General features: G+C 57.9%; 1 protein-coding gene across 20 annotated transcripts in view; it reads right to left on the bottom strand.

The window, feature by feature from the left end:
- OBSCN (obscurin, cytoskeletal calmodulin and titin-interacting RhoGEF) overlaps window positions 1-22894 on the bottom strand; it is a 152475-nt gene that overhangs the window by 26511 nt on the left and 103070 nt on the right. For 17 of the 20 annotated variants that reach the window (XR_008993394.1, XM_057490836.1, XM_057490838.1 and 14 more), the window contains 27 exons: window positions 22577-22843; window positions 20844-21116; window positions 20270-20545; window positions 19710-19997; window positions 19304-19576; window positions 18312-18685; window positions 16736-17585; window positions 15668-15946; window positions 10066-10144; window positions 9733-9851; window positions 9396-9593; window positions 8905-8937; window positions 8500-8598; window positions 7955-8173; window positions 7563-7635; window positions 7277-7344; window positions 5936-6055; window positions 5703-5845; window positions 5008-5208; window positions 4837-4919; window positions 4479-4652; window positions 3415-3571; window positions 3013-3129; window positions 2777-2941; window positions 2523-2681; window positions 2254-2431; window positions 1643-1756 (listed from right to left, as the gene is read on the bottom strand). Coding sequence is in view for 19 of the 20 variants with exons in the window: in XM_057490836.1 (XP_057346819.1) it covers window positions 1643-1756; window positions 2254-2431; window positions 2523-2681; window positions 2777-2941; window positions 3013-3129; window positions 3415-3571; window positions 4479-4652; window positions 4837-4919; window positions 5008-5208; window positions 5703-5845; window positions 5936-6055; window positions 7277-7344; window positions 7563-7635; window positions 7955-8173; window positions 8500-8598; window positions 8905-8937; window positions 9396-9593; window positions 9733-9851; window positions 10066-10144; window positions 15668-15946; window positions 16736-17585; window positions 18312-18685; window positions 19304-19576; window positions 19710-19997; window positions 20270-20545; window positions 20844-21116; window positions 22577-22843 (5379 nt within the window). In the remaining variant the exon portion in view is untranslated. The remainder of the gene's footprint in view (window positions 1-1642; window positions 1757-2253; window positions 2432-2522; window positions 2682-2776; window positions 2942-3012; window positions 3130-3414; window positions 3572-4478; window positions 4653-4836; window positions 4920-5007; window positions 5209-5702; window positions 5846-5935; window positions 6056-7276; window positions 7345-7562; window positions 7636-7954; window positions 8174-8499; window positions 8599-8904; window positions 8938-9395; window positions 9594-9732; window positions 9852-10065; window positions 10145-15667; window positions 15947-16735; window positions 17586-18311; window positions 18686-19303; window positions 19577-19709; window positions 19998-20269; window positions 20546-20843; window positions 21117-22576; window positions 22844-22894) is intronic. The other 3 variants (XM_057490847.1, XM_057490853.1, XM_057490854.1) reach the window with 1 other exon arrangement.

Genomic DNA, 22894 nt, shown 5'->3' with positions numbered 1-22894 from the left:
CCCCAGCCAGGCGGCCACTGCACACCCTCCTGGGGCAGCCTGGCTTGGTGGGGGTGAGGGTTCATTCCTCCTTCTGGGGGGCTTTGTGAACAGCTGTCCCTCTGAACGCACCCTCCCAACCAGAAAGGATGGTGAGGACAGGCCGGTTCAGGCTGGTATAGAACACAGGTTCCATGCAGGACGAGGTGGCTGGGAAGGGTCCTCCTTGGCCCCAGGCCTTCTCCCAAGCTGTGTGCACCCAGGCATGCCCTGTAGCTCTGACCACAGAACCAAGCATGGCCCTTTCTGCGGGTCCCAGCAATACCCCAGGGCCCTCTCTAGCTAATCCTTAGCCACTGGTGCACTGACGAATGCCTCCGACAGCTCACAGACAAACAGAAGGGGGTGATGACCCAGAAGGGGCCTCCAAACCCAGAACTGGATTGTTACTCAGATCCAACAGGGAATTTGGAGGCTTGCCTGAGACCAGGTGACTCCTGATAAGCATATCTTGGTTTATGTGGGCGCCGCGGACCACGTAAACCCTATGTGGGTTGCTATGTTGTGATTTAGGGTTGGGGCTCTGGGTGACACAGCACCATGACCTCTGGAGGAACCATGACTGAGGTCAGCCATGCAGATGGCCAGCCGAGCCTAACAGAAACCCTGCACCCTGAAGCTCAGGTGAGTGAGTGTTCCTGGCTGGCCACTCTCTATGTGCCATCACGCACAGATGCTGGGAGACACAGGCACCATGTGCACGACTCTACAGGATTGGTGGATAGCTGGGCTCCCAACTGGCCCACCTAGACCCCGCCTAGACCCCGCCTGGACCCCCACCTGGACCCCTGGACCTCCAGCTGGACCACACCTAGACCCCAACTGGACCCTACCTGGATCTACAGCTGGACTGCACCTAGATCCCACCTAGACCCCAGCTGGGCCCTGCCTAGACCCCAACCTGGTCCCCCAGCTGAGTCCTGCTTGGACCCCCACCTGGGCCCCAGCTGGACCCCACCTAGACCCCAGATGGATGCAGCCTGGACCCCCAGATAGATCCTGCTTGGACCCCCATCTTAACTTTACTGGATCCCCCACCTGGACACCCAACTGGACCCCACCTGGATCCCCAGTTGGATCCCATCTGGATCCCTGCCTGGACCCCCGCCTGGACCCTGCCCCACGCACTCCTTCCCTGACCTGAAATACACTGAACCCCAAGTGGAATGGCTCTGAGTTCTGTGAGTCCTAGAGAATCAATGAACCTGAAAGAGGTTGGGGCATCCTGCACTTGGTGCCAGGAGCAAGGGTGGTCTGGGGACCCCTGAACTTTACAGCTCCTGTCACATGCAGAGTCAAACCTGAGGGGCCCACCACAGTACCCACTTCAGTGACCCTCTCTCCCCAGCTCTCCTGGTTGCCCCACCGCCCACTGGAGCTCCTTCAGCATGCCCACCTTGGGCAGGCCTGCTGACCACCACACTGCCCCTTGCTCTGCCTCACTGACCTGGCTGGCCACCTTAATTCCCAACTTATTACACGACTGTCTACTCATCTGCTCCCCCTTCAGAGGCCAGCCCCTTTGGACAGGGGTGGTCTGCCTATTTGCCACTGTTTCCCAGCACCCAGAAGGACAAGGCTGGGGGCCAGGTGGGGGGCCTACCTTTGTACCAGCTGACGACAGGCTTGGGGGTGCCTGTCACACGGCAGGCCAGCTTGACTGTCTCGCCCAGCTCAGCCGTGCAGTCAGTGAGCTCCTCTTCAAATTCTGGGGGGTCTGGGGACACACAAATGGGCTCTGAGCCTTATGTGGATGGGACCGCAGGCTCCCCTGAGCCTTTGTACACCCCTGGCCCAGCTAGAAGCCCCACAGCTTGAGGGTGTGATTGCCAAGGACTCTACCCTTTGAGAGCTTCTGTCTAGGCCCACACCTGGGACCAAAAGGGAATCAGGGTGAGGCAGGCTAGGTGGGCAACAGGGAGTGGTGGGGACTGTGGAGAAGGGATTTCTGTGGAGAGAGGGGAGCTCCTGTCCCATTCCTGGTTAGGAAATGGACCTGGGGTTGCCAGGGTTTCACATTCCTAGCATGGTCTAGGTGCCCACCCTGTGCTGGGGGGCCCCTGTGTGAACCCCAAGGCTCCCCACATTCAGTCTAACTGCCCCAGGCTGGAGCCCCCACCTTGCCTGTCAGGGCAGGGGCAGTGGGCTGGGGTCCCTAAGCCAGGGGAAGGCTAGGGTCTCATCAGGCCTTGCCGCCCAGGCTGGGGCACTTACGCCACATGGGCAGGGCCAGGCGCTGCTGTATGCCGCAGATGTCCTTCACCCAGGAGTTCTTGGTGATGACTGTCCGTGCCTGCAGCAGGTATTTGCGCACCGAGTCCTCCCGCTCATGCCAGACCTCAAAGGCTCGGTCATCCCCCTCCACCTGGTCATTCAGGTCAATGCTGCTGAGCTGCGTGGAGGACAAGGCTGAATGCCTGGCTGTGGCTGTCACCAGCCAACACATACCCTATGGGGCCCCCTTGGCCCAGGTAGGCGCAAACCTTCATCATGTTCCGGAACACATAGCTGAAGCTGTCTGTGCGTGAGTCCCGTCGGGGCTTGCAGACCACCAGGTGGTGGCGGAACAGGAAGACATGCCGGTGGTGGCCTTTCCAGGGCATCCGTGCTCCAGGTGCCCCCTCCCACACAATGAAGTGGCCCTGGAGGTGGGTAGATCTGTGGTCAGCCGGCAGGCCAGGGTCTGGTCCCACGGGATCCCTCTTGCCCTTCCACCAAGGCTGCTGTGTCCCCCAACCTGGCGGATGGGCTCGCCCAGGGCCTCCAGGGTTCCAGGGTAGTTCTCCATTAGTGACACGTGCAGCTGGTTCTCAGCACGCTGCGGCAGCGCTGACACCATGGCATAGGCCTGCTCCAGTGGTGCACAGTTCTGCCTGCTCCGTGCCTTGTTCCGGATCAGCTCCTGGGGGAACTGCAGGTCATGGCGCAGCCCAGGGAAACAGCCCAGGCGCCGCGGGGAGGGGCCCCACGCACCTTGAGCAGGGCCTGGTACTGCTGGATCCGCTCCACGGGCTGCTCAAGGAAGTGCTGCAGCGAGGGCGCGGACAGCTGTGAGGGGTCCCCGGGAGACAGCACCTCCTCTGCATACTTCTGCGGGAACCCAAGCAGGGTTGGGGACAGAAACGTCACTGAGGCTGAGAACTGGTGGTCAGGTCCCAGGAACACACATGGCCCCTCCCCTGCGGGCCAGTATCATCCTTGCCCACTGTATCACTGAGAGGTCAGCACGGAGCTTGGGGGCTCCACCTGCTTTTCTCACTAAGCCCAGGGCCCAGGGTCGGGGCAGGCCATGAGGGGCCCAGGCAGGGTCAGGGAAGATGATCGCAGGACCAGAGGCCAGCACTGAGACAGGGAGGGGGGCACAGGCAGGGGCACCTTGTAGAACTCCTGCACGGCAGTGCTGACCATTGCCGACTCAGCCTGCACTCGGCCCACCAGGAACTCCAGATACTTCTCAAAGGCCACCTGGTTCTTGATGAAGCACATGGCCACATCGTCATCTGTGGCACAGTTCTGCAGCTCCTGCAAGAAGCTACCATGGAGAGTACAGTGGGACAGGGTGAGGGCCGATACCAGGACCCTTGAGAGTGACACACAACAGTTGGCTGGGAGACAGGCTCCTGCCCAGGGCCAGGTTCCCATGGCTCCTGGGAGTGGGAATATTCTGGGTTGTGGGGGCGTGTTGTGTGCAGTGGGTGAAGGCATGCACATGTGTGTGCACACGTGCCATGGGCAGGCATGCCAAGAACTGCATATACACACAGCTGTACGTGTGTATACATGCAACACATGCACATAAAGGTGTGCAATTCAGTGCAGGTTTGCATGTGTAGTGTATGTGTGCCCAAGTTTTCAGAGTGTCCTGTGTTACAGGTTGCAGCAAATAGGTGTACTGCAGGGACATGTGTGATATGCCAAGTACACACATCCATGTTCCTAGGCATGTGTGTGTCCTTGTATAGGGGTGTGGTGTGCCACTGGGTAAATCAAGTCAGCAAAGGTTCATCCATGTATATGCAATGTGCACATGGGTGTGCATGTGTGGTATCTCCACATGTGTGCAAATACATGTATCATCATATATGCATGCCTAGTATATGTGCATGTGTCTGTATACACATGTGTGAGCATATGCATATGTATATGCATGCGTTTGTGTGCATGCATATGTGTGAGCATGTGCCTGTGTGTTCAAGCATGTGTGTATGTGTGTACACATGCATGTGCTGGCCAAGTATTTGCATGTCCAAGCCTGTGTGTGTGTGTCAGTGTACCTATAACCAAGCATTTGTGTCTGAGTATGTGTGTATGTGTGTGTGCATGTACATGTGTGTGTGAGCATGTGCATGTCCAAGTGTGTGTGTGTGTTTATACATGCATGTGCACACTCAGGGCCTGCTTAGGGTAGCCTCAGCTGTCCCGACCATACACTGGCTCACCTGCTGTGGAAGTGGCTGATGTCCTGCACATTGCGGAAGATGACAGCCTTCTGGTTGGCCACAGCTGTGGGCACATGGGGACAGTGGTCCAGGTGCTGCATGTGGTGGCTTTGCAGAAACTGCAGCTTGCCCACGAAGGCCTGCTCAGAGCTCAGCAGCTCCCGGATGACAGAGCTGTTGGGGAACAGCAGTGAAGAGCAGACCCAAGAGCTCAGCTGCTGAATGGGTGGGGGGGGCACCTCCTCTTCACACGCAGTCCCCCACCCACTTTCAGAACAAACTGGCCAGAGGGTGGAGGGAAGGCACCCCCACAAGTCTACCCCAACTGCCACTTGGCCCCTGTCTCCTGACCCCTCACCTCAGCCTTGTCTTATACTCATCCGCAGACATGGCCTCCCCGGGGAACTCAGGGGGCTCAGCAGGCCCCCACTCAGGTGACAGCTGGTGAAAAGTGGGGAGGGTAGCAATCAGGCTCTTACCCTCATGGGGAAAACACTCCGGGGGACCCCCATCCTGCACGTCCAGGTACCTTGAGCCGCTTGTCCAGGTAGGCAGGGGACACCCAGCCTTGCCGAGAGGGGCTGGACTTGGTGGGCTTGGTGCGCACGAGCCAGCGGAGGGGGTGGGCCGAGTCCAGCACCTCCACATACTGGCCCTCCCGCAGCGAGATGGCATCCTGTTCAGCCCCCAGCGGCATATAGTCCGCCGAGACCATGTAGATGTCAAAGATCTGGGAGGCAGGGAGCTGAGTTGCATGGAGAGGGGCCAGCCAGGCCTCCCTAAGCCCCAGCGGCCCCCAAAGACCCCTCAGGGGAGAGGGACATGGAGAGGGGCCAGCCAGGACTCCCTAAGCCCCAGTGGCCCCCCAAAGACCCCTCAGGGGAGAGGGACATGGAGAGGGGCCAGCCAGGCCTCCCTCCCTAAGCCCCAACAGCCCCCAAATACCTTATAGGTGATAGGGGAACAAAAGGGCACCAGCTGGGCCTCCCAAGGCCCCAGATTACAGGGCCCCTGGCATTAACTGGGGGGGAAAAAAGCCACCCTGAGAAGTCTGCTGAGGGAAATCATACTAGGGGGCTGGGGAGCCACCCCAAGGGGACAGTGGGGAATCTCTGGGGTGCCGGGATGTCCTGGGTCTTGGTGGTGATGTTGACCATGTAGGTGTGTGTCCCATGACCCTCCACCCCAACTGCCCCCTTGTCGGTCCCCATCCCAACCCCATACCTCGCCCCGGGAGTCCCCATCCTCTGATTCTGAAGATGACTCCTGGACGCTGGAGGAGGGGCGTGAACGGCCATGCCGAGGGGATGCAGACGGTGTCTTGGACTCCTCATCGCTGTCCCCTCCTCCAGGCACCTGCAGCTTGGCTGGGGAGCACAGGGCACGTGTGAGGCCCTTGGTCCCAGGGCAAAGGGCTGTGCTCAGTCAGTACCACCCTGACCTGGCTCTGTGCTCACCCTGCGTGATCTTGGCTGAAACGATCTCTGTGATCTGCGAGGTGAGCTTCTGCAGGAACTCCTCCGTGCCCACTTCAGCCAGGGACAAGTGGCTGCGGCCCTCTGTAGCCAGGGGCTCTCCTGGGAGCCAGGCCCAAGCTTAGCTGGCCACGCACCCCACAGATGTGCCTGAGCACCCCTCAGGCCCATCCTGGGCTAGGGGCTTGAAGTTGCTGAGAAACACACAGACTTAGGGCCAGTGCCACTGGACACAGGGAGGCTGACCAGGAGCAGGGCCCATTGGCTCAAGGGCACAGAGCCCAGGTGTGACCAAGGGGGCCAACACAGGGAAGCAGGGTATGGGCAGAGGGGACACCCAGTGGTCAGGGGACACTGACTGGCCAGGTGGACACCAGGAGGTGGGTAAGGGCAGTGAGAGCCACGTCACAGGGCCCAGACCGGCCGTCACACTGGGAGGAGAGTGGGGCTGGCCGTGAAGCAGTCTGTGCTGTTTTCAGTCCTTTGGCCGCTTGGCCGCTGGTCTAGGAAGGGACTCCGAGGAGACAGGGGGCAGCACAGTAGTGGGCGATAAGGGCGGGTGTGGACACTGAAGGCAGGGGGCAGGACCCCAAATTGTGGCCCAAGGGCTGGGGGCTCACAGCCCCAGTGGCTGTGATTGGTTTGGAGTCAGCACATGGAAACAAAATGCTTAGCAGGGATTGGGGTTAAGGGTGAATGAGGGCTGCCTGGGGTGGGGGTCAGCTAAGAAGTAACCCCAAAGGTGGACAACTGGCAGGCGGAGCACATGGCACCCTGCTTGCTACTTCTGTGCAGACTTGATATTTTCCATGAAAAAGTTAAAAATATTCCCAGATGCGGGGAGCCCCCACGCAGGCAGCAGGGAAGTGGCGGGACATGGGGGAGTGGGGGATGGTGCCCATTTGGGAGCTATGGAGGGGCTGACCCAGCTGAGAGCATGGGGAAAACCCAGGACAAACTAGATCCTGCTGGCCACCCCCCACCCAGACCTCACCCCAACCCGGCTGTGGCTCAGCAGCCTCCCCCACCTGGGCTGGGCACCCACACAGACCAGCGGACACGAGCTCTGAGCCGAGGGCTGGCCCAGCCGAGGGGTCCCTGCAGGCTCTCTGATCCACAAGGCTCGGCAACGGCCCCCAGAGCAACTAAAGCTCAGCACTAGGCCTGTGGTGGGGGAGCCCCCTGCCCAGAGCTGGCAAGCAGGCATTTCTGGGGCCACAGTCCTGGGTCCTGCTGTCTGGGCAGAGTCCTCCACACCCCACACTTGCACCCGGGTCTCGGCTACCCCCGCATCACACAGACGTGCACCCATCCAGCACAAACCTTTCCTCTGCCCAGCAAGGTCGGGGAATCCTGCAGGTTCTGACATCTGGGTGGAGACAGCTTGGGTCCTGAAGGGGGAAGGGGATGTGCTGAGGGGCCCGACAGTAAAAGGGTCTGGGACAGTGGGCTGGGACCCCACAGTGAAAGCCCACATTTTACAATGGGGAAACTGAGGCACAGAAGGGGATGCTGTCCCACACAGCCTGGGAGCGGCAGAGCTGGGCTGTGGTCTGGAGAGTCCCTCCCCAGCAGCAGCGGTCCCCCAGGGCCAGGTTGCCCCACTCACCCCTGCAGGAAGGTGGAGATGAGGGCCTTCTTTGCCTCGGTCTGCTCCTCTGCCACCCCCACCTCTTTGGGCACTGCGGGGAGAAGAAGGGAGCCCCACACCTCTGAGCTGGTTCTGGGACCCTGCCCAGGATACCCCGGGGCCTCCACCCTGTCCTCCTGGAGCCCCTTGGCAGGGCTGTGCCGGCATCCCTCCGGGGCCCACAGTCACCTCTTCGGTGGCGGGGAGAACAGGGTCTGTGCTCACTCCGCAGGCCTGGGAGGGGCTGAGCGGTCAAGGAAGCAGAGGCTCAGGATGGCAGGGGGCTTCTGAGGGCCCCAGGGTAGGGTGGGAGCTGGCCAGGGGGCTCCCAGGGAAGGGTCGCGTGTCCCCCAGTGGCCACGCCCACTCACCCCTGGAGACTTGCAGGCTGGCTGAGCAGAGGGCCTGGCCAGCGCTGTTGGTGGCGATGCAGGTGTAGGTGCCCTGGTGCTTCCGGCCCACTTCCAACAGGACCAGACTGTGCTGCTGTGCGCGGCTGGCCACCGTGTAGCCCGGCGTGTCCTGGCCGATCCACAGCACGCCCCTCCCGGCCTCCTCCCGCAGCCAGTGCACGGCGGGCGCTGGGCATCCTGCAGGCGGGAGCAGACGGCGGAGGGACCGTCACTGGGAGCTATGGGGACCCCCCAGCCTCCCTGCGGTCCTCGGGGGCAGGGAGAGTGGGGCCTTGTCCTCCCAGGGGGCCCTGGGATGGGGGCTGGGAAGGAAGGCAGGGAGGGAGCGGCCTTCCGTGTCCTCCTCGGGGGCAGGGAGAGTGGGGCCTTGTCCTCCCAGGGGGCCCTGGGATGGGGGCTGGGAAGGAAGGCAGGGAGGGAGCGGCCTTCCGTGTCCTCCTCGGGGGCAGGGAGAGTGGGGCGCGCCTCGTCCTCCTGGAGTCCTGGGGAGCAGGCCCGCCTACCTTCCACCTTCACTGAGAAGGTGATGCTGGCACCCTCCTTGACCGTCTTGTTGGTGAACCTCTCCAGGAATCTGGGCGGCGCCAGCTGCTGGAGCACATCTGGGGAGGCATGTGGTGGCGGTGAAGGGTACCTGTGCGGCCACCCTCTCGACCCCGACGGCCCCGCGCCACCCCCACGTCCCCGCAGCCCCGCTCAGCTCAGCTGGCCCATCCCTGTCCCCAAGGCCCCGCCCACCTCGTCCCATCCAGCTCTCCTCCCCTCTTCCTGGGCTTCCCTGCCCTGCCGGGGATTCTACCTCTTCTGTCCGCTCCCAGCTCCCCTTCCCCTCTGCCAGCGGGATGTGTCCCTCAGGGCACCCCCCAGGCCTCCATCTGCCCCCCCCCAACATGTCAGTGGTCACTCACCTGAGGCTGGCTTCTCTTCAGTATCGTTGAGGCCTGAAAGAGGCACAGAGGTCAGACCTGCTGCAGCAGGTGCCCCATCCCCCCCCAGGCCAGTGGGCCTGCTTGATGGGGCGGGGTTCCTACACGCAGCCCCCTTCCTGAGACCTGGGCTGAGCAGCCGAGGAATTCATGCGGAGAGCCCGCAGCCCTACGGCATGCTACCCCACGCTAGCCTCGGAGCCAGCGCAGCCCCACCGGAGCGCCAAGGGCGGCACTGGGTTCCGCGGGCAGCCTCTTCCTCACCGACCCGCGCCCCGTGGGCCATGCTCCTGTGCGCGGCCTCCAGCACCCGGGGCCTCCTGAAGCAGGGGAGGTGACCGCCAGACCTGGTGTGGACACATTAGCCCAGGTGTGGACATGATGTCAGCTTGGGTGGGGACGGACCTCAGCCCAGGTGTGGGCACGACACCAGCCGGGTGTGGACGAATGTCAGCCTGAACCCCGGCACCCACCTCGGACCAGCAGCCGAGCAGATGAGTGGGCGGCGCCCAGGGCGTTGCTGATGTAGGCTGAGTACTGCCCGGCATCTTCACGGGCCACAGTGACGATTTCCAGGGTATGAAGTGTGTTCCTGTCGGTCATGCGGATGTGCGTGGAAGCAGTCAGGGGCTGCCCGTCCTTGAACCAGTACAGTCGGGGCGCTGGGTAACCTGGGGTCACAGGGGGCTGGTCAGCACAGGGCCACCGCCTGGTGGGCACTGTACAGCCGCATGGTCCAGGGTGGGGGCCCCTCAAAGACCCCATGCCACCAGTGGGCACCCAGCCTCCAGACGTCCTGCTCCCCCTCACCTTTCACCTTGAGCTGGAACTTGGCCGAGAGTGAGCCAGGGGCCACCTGGACGTCCTTCAGCTCCTCCACCACCTGGGGCAGTTGCCCCTCTTCTGAGGTGGACTCCTCTTGCTCCCGGCTGGCAGGGAGAACAGAGAAGGGCAGTCATGAGGGGGACCAGCAAGGGGTCCAGCGCCTGGTGGGGTGGATGGTTTCTGAGGTCCCCTGTTTGCTGGGAGGAGACTGCCCTGGCCTGGTTATGGCTCCAGGTGTTGGATTCTGTCAGTTTGTGCTGGCACCGCCCCCCCCCAGGGCCCGGGACCACCAGCCCTCTGGCACTGCCCGTCCTGTACCTGGACAGGTAGCTTTGGGCACTGAAGTAGGATGAGGTCTCTGTGGCATCTGCTGCAGTGTCATAATCTGTGCTGGTCACTGGAGAGGAAACAGCAAATCTGGAGCACAGCCTGCACCCCAACTGGCCCAGACACGGACCCTGAACCAGAGGCCACCTGGCTGTCACTGCACAGCCATCCGTGGGAGTCATGTGTACCACTGAGTCAGAAGTCATGGGAGGCATGGCCATCCTGTGGCCCCTCCCATCGCCAGCCTATGTCTCAGGGCCTGTAACTAACTACAGCACCTAGCAAACTGTAAATACCAGTGAGTGATCCTGGGCTTTCTAACTAGCAAGCAGCACCTTCCAGTCCTGTCATGCTGGGATACAGGGGCCTCAAAAGCAAAGCTAGGGGCTTCTACTTCCAGCCACCACAGAGAACAGGGAGAAGATTTACTCTCTGGTGTAGATTAATGTCAGGGACCCCCAGATTTCTGATGTGGAAATCCTAACCTCCAACAGGATGGTGTTTAGAGGCAAGGCCTTTGGGAGGTGAGTAGGTTTAGATGGGCTCATGGAGGTGGGGCCCCATGATGGGAACCATGCCCTTATGGGCAGGGAGCCCTCACTGTGTCCCTGGGTAGTGTCACAGGGAAAAGGCAGCCATCTGCAAGTTGGGAGAGAGAGAGGCTGGCTCCCTGATCTCGGACATCCAGTCTCCAGAACCATGAGCGATACATGTCTACTCTTTAAACCTTCTGGTCTACAGCATTTTGTTATAGCAGCCCTAAGATACCTCCCACCTGAAACCACCAAAATACAAACAAATACATGAAACTGGGGGTGTGGTGATGTGATTAATCATAAGAAATATGATTTGGTCTTTGTTTCTGTCCCTGGCACAGAACTCCTAAGACTTGGGGTTTCCTGTGATGAGAGCCATACAGGTGTCTTGATATTCACAAGTCCCTGTCAGCCACATATGAGTTTATGTTAATGAGGTGAACTTGGAAAGCCCCAAGGATGGGGGCTGGTGGCCAGGGGCCCACCATGGGGTTAAAGGGTTGGAACTTTTCAGTCCCACCCCTAATCTCCAGGGTGAGGGAAAGAGCTGGAGGTTGTCAATCACTAATGGCCAGTGATTTAATCAATCAAGCAAAGTAATGCAGCCTCCACAAACCCAGGGCGGGGTTTGGAGAGCTTGCAGGTTGGGGACCACATGGGCATTTGAGGACAGGGGTGCCCCTAGAGAGGGCATGCATCTCTGTGCCCCTTCCCACAGTTGTGCCCCATGTGTGTCTCCAGTGTGGCTATTCCTTGAGGCCCACCCTTGATGATGAACCGGTGATCTAGGGAAACCGGTTTTCATTAACCGAATAAGGAAAGTGCTGTGCGAACCACTCCAGTGGATTAATGGAACCTGGGGAAGGGTTATGGGGACCTCTGATCTCCAGCTGGTTGGGCGGCAGCACCATGACAGCCTGGACTTGGGCCTCTGCTGTGGGGGCGGTCCCACTGGGTTGTGGGCCCCATGTCATTCCTGGCAGGCAGGGTCAGAATGACATAACTGCATGCAGCAGAGTCCAGGCTTGCCTGGTGGTGGGGAAAGAACCCACATGTAGGAACTGGGTGCAGAATTATCAGAATGGCTCTCAAGTCACTGGGCATTAAGCAGTGAGCCCTGAAAGACAGGAGACATGGTAGGCCCTGTGACTACCCCAAGCCTCCTGCCTTGAGTTTCCAGGCCCAGGAGGGGAAACAGAGGCAGAGCAAGGCAGACCCTGAGTAGAGGAGACACAGCAAATGTCCTGGGGGTGGAAGGCAGCTGGAGTCCACAGGACAGAAACCCAGAGGAGGGAAAGCTACCCAGATGGAGCCTTCTCCCTGAGGGTCAGCAGAGCACAGGCTGGCATGTGTACCTATGGAACGAGCCAGCTGCAAGGACTGGAGAAATGGTGCCAGAGGAGCAAGAGGGCTGGAATGGGGTCTGTTTCCACTCGGACTGGAAGCTTTCACAACCCACAGGGCATCAGCCAGAGTACTTAGGGAAGATCTTGCTTTGCTACAGGCAGAAGATTAGCCCAGGACTGAGCACTACCATGACCCCACTTAACAAACCACACTAGCCAGACCCCAAAAGACCAAACTGCCTCTGAGCAACTCACTGTATTCCAGGACCCGGTCAAGAAGCCTGCAGAAATACAAAGGATCTAGCTCAAATGGGCAAAATTCACACTGTCAGGCACACTGGACATGCAAGGCAAGCCCAAGATATGGAGAATGGGCAATTAGTGGAAACCAACCCAGAACTGGTACAGATGTTAGAACGGCAGAGAAGAAAATTAGAACTATATTCCGTGTGTTTGAGAAGTAGAGACATGGAACATATAAAAAAGGTAAAAACTTTTGTGTGTCAAAGGACACCATTGAGAAAGTGAAAAGACAACTTACACAATGGGAAAAAGTATTCAAAAATCACATATCTGGTAAGGATCAGGTACCCAGAATAAAGAAAGAACTCTTATAATCCAAAATCAAAAGACAACCCAATTTGAAAATGGGCAAAGGATCTGGAGAGACATTTCTCCAAAGACATGCAAGTATCCAAAAAAAAACACAGGAAAAGACACTCAAAGCCATAAGTCACTAAGAAAATGCAGATCATAATCACAATGAGATGCCACTTCATACCCATTAGGACAGCTATTATTAAAAAGAGGAGCAATAACAAGTGCTGGCAAGGGTGTGGAGAAATTGGGCCCCTCACACACTGCCAGTGGGCATGTGAAATGGTGCAGCCACTGTGGAAAACAGTTTGGCCATTCCTCTGAAAGCTAACCATAGAGTTACCATATGACCAGTAATTCTGCTCCTGGTAAATACCCAAGAGAATTGAAAACACATCTCCACACAAAAGCTCATACACTAATGTTCATAGCAGCATCACTCAAAGGGCCAAAGCCAGTGGATAAATATAATCAATGAATGGATGAACAGTCTATATACAATGGAATATTTTTCCTTAAAAATGAAAAAAGCACTGATATGTTGCAACATGAATGGGCCTTGGAAACAAGCTCAGCAACAGAATCCAGACACAAAAGGCCACATAGTGTATGATTCCATTTATAGGACATATCCAGGATAGGCAAACCCACAGAAACAAAAACTAGATTAGTGTCTTCCAGGAAGGAATAAGAGGGAATGACGGCCTACAGGTATGGGGTTTCTTTCTGAGATGGTGGAAATGTTCTGGAATTAGATGGTAGTACACACACAATCTTGTGAATGTACTAAAAACTACTGAACTGTACATTGTGAGATGGTAAGTTTTATGGTGTGCAAATATCTGAAAAATTTTAAATCTCAAAATAAAAGTTACGTACAGAGAAACTTAAAATAAGAATGGCATCATATTTCTCAGCAGAAACAATACAAGCTAGTAGACCATGGAGCAACATCTTTAAAGTATGGAAAGAAGAAAAATGTAACAAAATACAAAAACAATTTTTTCCCAACATAAGAAAGTGAAAAGAATTGTAACATATCCAGACTACGAATGTGATACCAGATGGAAATGGATACAGCAGAATGAAAACCATGGGAACAGAACTACAGTTGACCCTTGAACAACATGGGTTTGAACTGCACAGGTCTGCTTACATGCAGATTTTTAAAAATGAATATATTGGAAAAATTTTGGAGATTTGTGACGATTTGAAGAAACATTTCCTTTTCTCTAGCTTACTTTATTGTTAGAATACAGTATACCATACATGTAACATACGAAATGTGTTTATGTTATTGGTAAGGCTTCCAGTCAACAACAGGCTATTAGTAGTTAAGTTTTGGGGGAGTCAAAAGATGATATGCAATTTTCAACTGCACAAGGGGTCAGTGCCGCAACCCTCATGTTGTTCAAGGCTCGACTCTACTTGAGTAAATATACACGATCATGTCTTATTTAACTGACTTATTGTCACTTTAATAGTTGTTTTCCCCTTTTATTTTGACATCTTGGTAGATTCTCATGCTGTTCTAAGAAATAATCCAGATATTCCATATATTCTTCATCAGTTTCTGGCAAAGTTCACTTCTCTCATAACTACAAGAGAGGATATTGATCTATCCCTCAACCTTGCTCAGATTTCATGTTACACATGAACTCATATGTTTGTTTGATTTCATGAATAAGATGAGATTTTGTCACAGTTGCGGCACATGTCAGTAACACATTCTTTGCCAACTCCTATTGCCTAGAATAGCTATGCCCCAGTGTAGCCATTCACCCACTGAAGGACAGTTGAATTGTTACCAGTTTTTGGCCACTGGGAGTGAAGCTGCTATGAACATTTGGGTACAGTTTATATTATTGAATTTGAGTTTCCATTTCTCTGGGATAAATGCCAAGACAACTGTTGTGCCATATGGTAGCAACATGGTTAGTTTTATAAGCAACTGCTGCACCCTTTCCCTGGGCAAGTGTACCATTTACAGTCCCACTAGCAATGCCTGAGTGAGACCGTTTCCCTGCATCTTCACCAGCATTGGGTGTTATCGCCATTTTTTATTGTAACCATCCTGAAAGGGTACAGCACCATCTCACTCGGGTTTTTAGCACTTCCCTGGTGGTTAGTGATGCTGAACATCTTCCATGTGCTTATTTGCCTTCTGAGTGTCCCATCCCATGAAATGTCTGCACATGTCTTTTGCTCTATTCTAACTGGATTAAAAATTTTTTTTTACTCTTAAATGTTGAGCATTCTTTATATACACTTTAGATACAAGTCTCTTATGAGCTATATGGTTGCAGATATTTTTTTGCAGCTGTAGTATTTCATACTCCACCCAGGGTCTTTCTCAGAGCAAACAGTTTTGACCTGAGGAAGTCCAGCTTACCAATTTTCCCTTTTATGGTTTTATGGATGTTGCTTTAGTGTCAAGTCCAAGAAGTATTTTCCTAGCCCTAGGTCCTGAGGATCTGCTCCTCTTTCTAAAAGTTCTATAGTTTATAGTTTTATATTTTTGTATTGTATTATGTAATATATTTACATTTTATATTTTCCATTACTTAAATGGAAAAATATAATTCATTTTGAGCTAATTTTTGTATAAGGTCGAAGCTCATTTATTCATCTACCAATTACTCCAGCACCGTTTGAAATCCTACCCTGGAATTTAAAATTCTGTCCTTCCTCTACATAACTGATTCTGCATTGTTGTCAAAGACCAGATGGACACATTTGTTCTGAAGTTATCCAGGAGCCCGCCAGGAGTCACCGTGTTAGAAGGAAACATGCTCTTATCCACTCAGGCAATTTCAAGGGATTTAGGAGCTATATGCCAGAAACCAGGTGCAAGACCGAATCGCCTGGGGCACCTACAAAACCTTCCCAGGCTCCTCCCCAGTCTGGACGGCTCTCAAGGAGATAAAGTCTCCACCCCAACCCCAGGGGGCTCTCAGAGAACTCAACATCGGCCGCAACACATTGAGGCCCCATACCCTGCTCAGCCCAAGACCAGTGGTTTTTAGGTCATCCTCCCACCCAGCACTGCCCCTCCCAGCTGGGAGCCCCTGAGCCACACCCCCTGGGGTCATCAAACCCAGACTGCGCACTCACAGTCCACGCGGAGCTCTGCCTTGGTAGAGGACACACCCACGCTATTCTCGGCCATGCAGCGGTAGACACCCATGTCTCCTGGCACCACAGCCGTGATGATGAGCTGGTGGCTGCCCTGCTGGTCCTCACTGATCATGTAATGGTCATCCTCCTCCAGCAACCTCCCATCCTTGAACCAGCTCACACTGGGCACGGGCTGGCCTGTCACCACACAGTCGAAGCTCACGGGGTACCCATCCTGCACCTCTTGATTTTGCAGCTCAGTCAGGAACACTGGGGCTGGAGGGACAGGCAGGGTGTTCATGGAGTTATCTCTGGGCTACCCTCCTACCCTAACCACCCCAGCTGCCAACAGTTCAACATGCATGGTGTACGCAGCACCCATTCCCAGGGGGGTGCTGGCAGAGTCAGCAGCTAAACAGAATGCTGTCTCTGCCAGCTTCTCCCCATTCTCCAGGAGAACCCTCTCTGTACCAGCCCAGTTTCCAAGTTACCATGAGGTCAGAGGGATAGCCGACAGGCAACAGGGAGAAAGAGCAGGTAAAGGGGAGACAAAGGCCTTGTGACCTGGGAGTTCAAGCACTGGAAGTGTGAGAGGGGCCCCAAATCATTTCCAAGGGGATATTTTTTTAACAGGTGATGCTAATGATACCCCACTCTGATGTTGCTAGGGTGATACAAGAAAACAGTGAAATGGCTTTAAAATTAATTTTAGTTGCTGGAGTGGGGAATGCCATGCAGATTAGGCCACATGGAGCCCATCTCTCATACAGATTATATCTCGAATCCCCATGGGGGATAAAAGAAATTCTGGAAAGTCAGTATTCCCACGAGCATTTCCCAGGTGGGAATATAGAGCCTCAGGGGGACTAGCTGGTAACAGGCACAGCCCAGATTCACATCGAGCTCTGACTAACTCCAAGTCAGGGCTCTTGCCAGCTCAGCAGGCTACAAACAGCCCAAACCTGGAGCCCAGCAAGCTCCTTGAATGGCCAGCTTACCCTGGTCACCACTACTGGCCCTGTTCTCCCCGTTCCTGAGCCCGGTCCAGGCAGCTTGCGGACTCACCAGCCTCCCTGGTCAGCAAGCTGAGCGCTGGTTCCACAGGTGCTGCAGGGACGGGGGCCACCTTGCTAATGCGCATCTCCACCCCCCGGGGCCCCTCCTCTGACAGGCTGATGTCCACTCCGATGCCCAGTGTGCCAAACATCTGCCGGAAGCAGGTGGTAGCCCGGCGGGCCTCAGCAAGGTCCTTGAAGCAGATGTACACGAAGTGCTGGTCTTCACAGTAAGTCTGCCAGTCCCCAGGCTCCTCGGGCTCTGGCAAGCCCTCATCTGCACTGAAGAAGATCTCCTCGTCCGAAACCTCGGCTGGGCCCTTGGTGCGGAAGAGGCGGTGCAGCCGCCGGGCAGCTCGGCGGAAGGTATCGTCTAGTTCTCCCCCAGAGGAGCTCTCCGCCTCACTCTCCGTCCCACTGACCACCACACAGGCGCTGTGGGCCACACTGCCAAACCTGCTGCTCACCTGACAGGTGTAGTGGCCAGCATCGGCATGGCCCAGGCCAGTGACCAGCAGAGAGCAGGTGCCGTCCCTGAGCTGATCAATGTGGTGGTGCCTGCCATCAGACAGCTCCACGCCATCCTTCAGCCAGCGAGCACACACGTCTGCTTTGCTAGACACCACACACTCCAGACGCAGGACGTCCCCCACCTGCACTTCAGTGTCCCCAAATGTGTGGCAGAACACAGGGCCCTCCTGCTGCTTCATCTCCTTCCGGACCTTGTAGCCCTTGAAGGCAGCCTGGATCTTCACAGCCGCCTTGTCCATGGATGGGTCCCCCAGGTCCTCGGCACTCAGGTCTCCCGTCTGCTCCTGCTGCTTCTGTTGCTTCCCAGACGGGACTGCTGGGGCCCCAATCTGTGCGCACCGGTAAAGTAGGGAAATTGAGGTCGAAGATGGGGAAAGGGCAGTGCAGGACACATGGAGCAGGGTGGGAAGCAGAATCTGGGCCTCCCACCCGAGCTCCATGCCTAGCTCCAGCACACCACTGTGCCTCCTGCCTGCTGGCAACTGCACCGTGTACACTGAGGCCAGATGCCCAATGGCTCCCCTGCTGCCAAAAAGCAAGCCCACCCTCCTGTGAATCACTTTACATAGTCACCCAAACAGAGAATAACAGGGTTGTGAGAAATGCCATGGAGAGGACAGTTCCAGCTCTTCAGGAAAAAGTTTTAGTAGCCAGGTGGATGGGCAGATAGATGGATGGATGATGAATGGGTGGATGGATGGATGGACAGATGTGTGGATGATGGATGATGGACAGAGGGGTGGATGGGTGGGTGGTGAATGGGTGGATAGATGGATAACTGGATGGAGGATGGACAGATGGTGGACAGATGATTGTATGGGTGGACAATGGTGGACAAATGGTTTATAGATGGGTAGATAGATGTATGGATAAATGGATGGCAGATGGGGAGATGGACGGGTGGGTGGGTGGGTGGGTAATGGATGGGTGGGCAGGCAAATAAATAGTAGATGGACAGATGGACAGTGAATGGTGCTGTGTGGATGGACAACGGATGAGGGTGAAGATCTGAGACACCCAGCCTCCTCTCCTTGGCAGTCAAGTTGCAGGCTCACCTTGCTGGCCAGCAGTGAGGTGCTGGGCTTCCCAGCCTTCTTGAGGTAGGTAACCAGGGAAGGAGTGCCCGCCCGGGACTCGTCGTCAGAGCTGGTGTGCGAGAGGTCAGCCTCACCCGTGCGCACCAGCTCGTCAGCCGTAGAGTAGTCCTCAGAGAGGTCAGGGGCTGCCTCCTCCACCTCCTGCTGCATGCGCTGCAAGCGCCCGTCCTCCTCCGGCAGCTCACTGATGGAATCCAGGGTGGGCTCACGGCTCATGCGGCGCTTCCGAGCCAGGGCCTCCCACAGCAGGTGCAGGTCACCTTCCTGGGCGGCCTCGGGGGGCAGGCTGGGCTGCGTGGGGGCCTCAGCCCCAGGCCCCGGGGTCAGGACCACTGAGGAGAGCAGGAGGCTGGTCGGCCACGTGGGGACTGAGCCAGGACTCCAAGCCACCTCGGCTGCCGTTCCCCTACGCTGGCCTCTGCTGCCTGCCTGAGCCCCTTGAGAGCTCCGAGGGCACTATATTTACGAGGTTTTAGAGGCTCTGAATGGCCATCTCTGGGTCTCCACTGAGCAACCCATGCCTCAGTCTACCTCCTGCACAGGACATGCAGCCAGGGTCCATGGAGGTGCAGTGGGGGTCAGTGCAGGAGGTGGGGGGCTCAGAGGGCTAGGAGGATCAGTGCAGGAGGTGGGGGGCTCAGAGGTCATGAGAGCTCAGAATGCTGGGGGATTCAGAGGTCATGGGGGCTCAGAGCAGCAGGGCTCAGTGCACAGTGGGGCTCAGAGTATGGAGAGGCTCAGAGTGTAGGGGCCTGTAGGCTTAAGGGACAAGCAGTGGGTACCACAGGCTGCGTTAGCCAGGAGCCCCCTCAGGGAGGGGTGTGGCCGGAGAGGGAAACGGGTTCTGACAGGCAGCTGGGCCCCATCCTGTCTGTGCATCTGGAGCAGGGCTGGCCTGCCCCCATGCCCCAGGGTCTTGCCCCCGCCCCAAGCTGGATCCCGGGACGCACCCTGGAAGGTGGTGGCTGCAGTGGATGGGGGGCCATAGGCAGGGCCACAGATGTATTCACCCTGGTCCTCTGCTGAGAAGCCCTGGATCACCAGCGTCTGCTGCTGACCCTGGCAGAGAACCTGGAAGCGCCCACTGGGCTGAATGGGCTCCGTCCCCTTCAGCCAGATGACCTCGCCTGCCTGAGCCATGTGGCACTCCAGACGCACTTCCTCGCCAGCGACCACCTGCCGGCTCTCAGGGACGGGGGCCACAGATGGATGATCCTGGGGCTCTGATGGCAATAGCGTCCCAGGCAGGGACAGGGCACGTCAGCGAGGGCTCACCCCTGCCCCCCGCCCCCCTTGGGGAGGCCTTGAGCACTCCTGGCTGGACCCACCTTCAGCCGGGCCAGGGCTGTGACTCACCAAGCCGCACTGTCTGGGGCAGGTATACAGGCTCCCCAGCACCCGCAGGGCCCACGGCTGCCACACGAAAGCGGTAGGTTTCTCCAGGGGCCAGGCTGTCCACTATGCACTCGGGGCCAGGCACCAGCTCATGGCATAGCTGCCACTCTCCAGTGGCTGCTGCCTTCATCTCCACCCGATAGCCACGGAGACCGCCCCCTCCATCGCTGGTAGGTGCCACCCAGGACAGCGTCACAGAGCGGCCACTGCACTCCACCACCTCTGCGTCCTCTGGAGGGTCAGGGAGGCCTGCAGGATGGGGCAGTCAGGGGTGGTCCCAGTTGGCGTCCACAGTTCCGGCTGGCCTAGGGTGTGATTCTGGGGTGCAGTGTCAGTGCTGGGCAGACCACCCCCCAGAAACCCCTTGTATTTGAGAGAGTGGATTCATGTACCTAGAGCCCACCCAGAGCGGTGGCCATGGAAAGTCCTAAGCAGTCTCCAGGGCTGGAACTTACTGCCCCCCACCCAGCCCAGAGGAGAGCCCTGGCACCAGCCTGCAGCAAGTGCCACAAGCCACCCACCCAGCACGGTGAGCCGCGCGGAGGCCACAGCGTCGCGGGCCGCAAAGGTAACCTCGCCAGCGTGGTGCAGTTGGGCAGCACACAGCAGCAGGGTGTGGTGGCTGCCATCCACGGTGACAGTCCACTCAGCATCATCTGGCTGCACGGTGGCCCCGTTGATGTACCAGGTCGCCTCGCTCAGTGGCACCGCCTCACTGAGCGTGCAGCTGAAACGCACCTGCCCGCCTACTGGCACAGCAGCGTCCTGTGGGGGCTCCAGGACCTCCAGGCGCCATCCTGCAGGGTGGGGAGAAGATGGGGGGGGGCGTGAGCACATGGGCCGAGGGTGGCCCGGGCGAGGGGATTATGAGCATGCCGTCTGAGGGGAGGCCTTTGGGGGCAGCTCGGACACCCCCACACAACCGGTCCTGCCACCCCGGCACTCCTCCCGCCCCCTAGCAGAGGAGGTGGCCCACCTAGGGTCGGCGGGGTGTCAGAGATCAGCATGTCCACCTACACAGAGTGGGCGGCCTTCTGTGTGAGGGGTCCCAGACCCTGATGTCCCCGTGGCCTCCCCTGACCCCACCCCACTAACCTCTGACGGTGAGGAATGCCGATGTCACCACTTCCCCTGCCAGGAAGGTGACCCTGCAGCTGTCCTGTGGCCGCAGGTTTTTGAGCAGCAGGAGGTGACGCAGGCCATTCTCGAAGTAGACCACCTCAGTGTCCTCGGAGGTGTGCACGGGCTCATCGTCCAGCAGCCAGCTGTGGGCGGCCACCTCGGGCCTCGACAACCGGCACTCAAACAGTGCCTCGCCGCCCTCGGGCGCCTCCACGTTCTCCAGGCCGCGCACTACTGTGTTCTTGGCTGCGGGGAGAGAGCGACTCAGCAAGCCGGGCCTCCTCGGCTCCGGGCGCCTGCACAGCTGTGTGGGCAAGCCCCAAGCCCATGCTGCAAAGGGCCAGCAATGGGGAGACCCTGCACCCGAAACTTGTCGGGGCCGAAACTGGCTGAAACCTGGTGTAGGAGGCTCTGGGAGCAGCCCCCTCTCCTCTCGTCCCCCTCTGCCCCGGCCCGAACGTGTTACCAGCTCGGTGCATTGTGCCCCTCATTTGGGAGGATCAGCAGACCTCCTCCCTCATTCCCAGTCTCCCTCCGACCCTCCTGTACACATAGATCATGGTTCCAGGCTGAGGACTGGGCACGCCGGGCCCCAGCTCCAGCTCCAAGCCCGGCCACACTTCTTGCCTCTCCCTAGCACCCCTTCCCACAACGGGCCTCCTGCACTGCAGCTGTGCAGTCATGGTGGGGCGTCTGGAGGAGGCAGACACTGAGGAGGGCATGGCTGGGCCAGGCAGGAGAGGTGTCCGGGCAGGAGTGACAAGAGGAGCCGCCAGGATGGGAACGAAGGAGGGAGGTGTGGGGACCACAGGGAGCCGGCTGAGGGGGACGGAGGGTGAGCCAGGGCAGGCAGGGGCCAGGACAGGGGCAGCCGGGCCTCGTCCAGGCCCAGGGCCCCAGCAGCTCTGTGGGGCACACATCCCAGACGGACCTGCACAGCCCTGATGCTGCCTCCCAACCCAGTGGGAGTCCACAAGCCCTGTGGGCAGGGGTGCGCTCTCCAGACAGGCGCCTCAGGGATGAAGGGGGGCATCTAGAGGGGCACAGGGCCTGTCCACAGCCCTCTCTCAGCCACCCTCCCTACCCCAGGGGCTGCTCTCATCACAGAACTGACTTCCCTGCATCCCAGACCCTCTTCTCCACACAGCACAACTGATAGTCTTCACTGGGTCCTGCCCCAGAGATCCACAATTGGCCCCTGCCCCCCTCAGGCCTCCCCCTGCTCCCACCATGCTTTCCTGCCTCCCTAGGGGACGTCCTCCACCCGCCAGCTCACTCCCACCACGAGCCCTTCAGATTTGCCCCAACAGGAAGTGGCCACAGCAAAAGGATGCCCCTCCCTGCAGGGGCTCCAGCCCACTGTACCCTGCTTATGGCCCCCCAAAGCGTGCCCCTGCCCTGTTGCTCAGAGGGCTGGGAGTGCCTTCTGGGTGGCCTGCCTGAGAAGGAGCAGGGCTGGGATCTGAACCCAGGACCTGGGAGCTCAGCCCAGTGCCGTCCACTCTGCCCTCAGGCTGCTTAGGGAGGGGCAGGGTCTAGGCAGGTGAGCTCAGGGCCCAGCAGCTCTTCCAGGGTCATCCGCTGGGAGCTCATTCTTCTAGTGGGGTCACCCGACACGGCACTGGCACACCTGCCCTTGCCCCACGATGGCACCCTAGCCTCGCCGAAGCGGCGCTGGGCCGGGGCGGCCTGCTGGGTGGCCTCACCTTGCACTTGCATCAGGGCCACCACGCAGGTGCCTGCAGCCTCACAAGAATAGATGCCACTGTCGCAGGGCAAGGCCGGCCTGAAGGACAGCCTGGCCACGGTCCAGTCCTGCTCTATGATGACACGGCACCCATCCGCCTGCACCTCCTGCTTGTCCATCTTCCATGTGGCCTGCACGGGCCGCGAGTACTGACAGAGGAGCTCAGCCGGGCAGCCCTCCTCCACCACCAGGTCCTGCATGGCACTCACCACCTCCACTGTGGGATCTGTCAGCCGACCAGGCACGCATCAGCCAGGGCGACATGGCTGCGGCCCAC

This window comes from Manis pentadactyla, chromosome 13 (assembly GCF_030020395.1).
Source record: "Manis pentadactyla isolate mManPen7 chromosome 13, mManPen7.hap1, whole genome shotgun sequence".
Taxonomy (NCBI): domain Eukaryota; kingdom Metazoa; phylum Chordata; class Mammalia; order Pholidota; family Manidae; genus Manis; species Manis pentadactyla.
The sequence above is the reverse complement of the archived record's forward strand: the minus strand, read 5'-3'. Positions and strand labels throughout refer to the sequence as shown.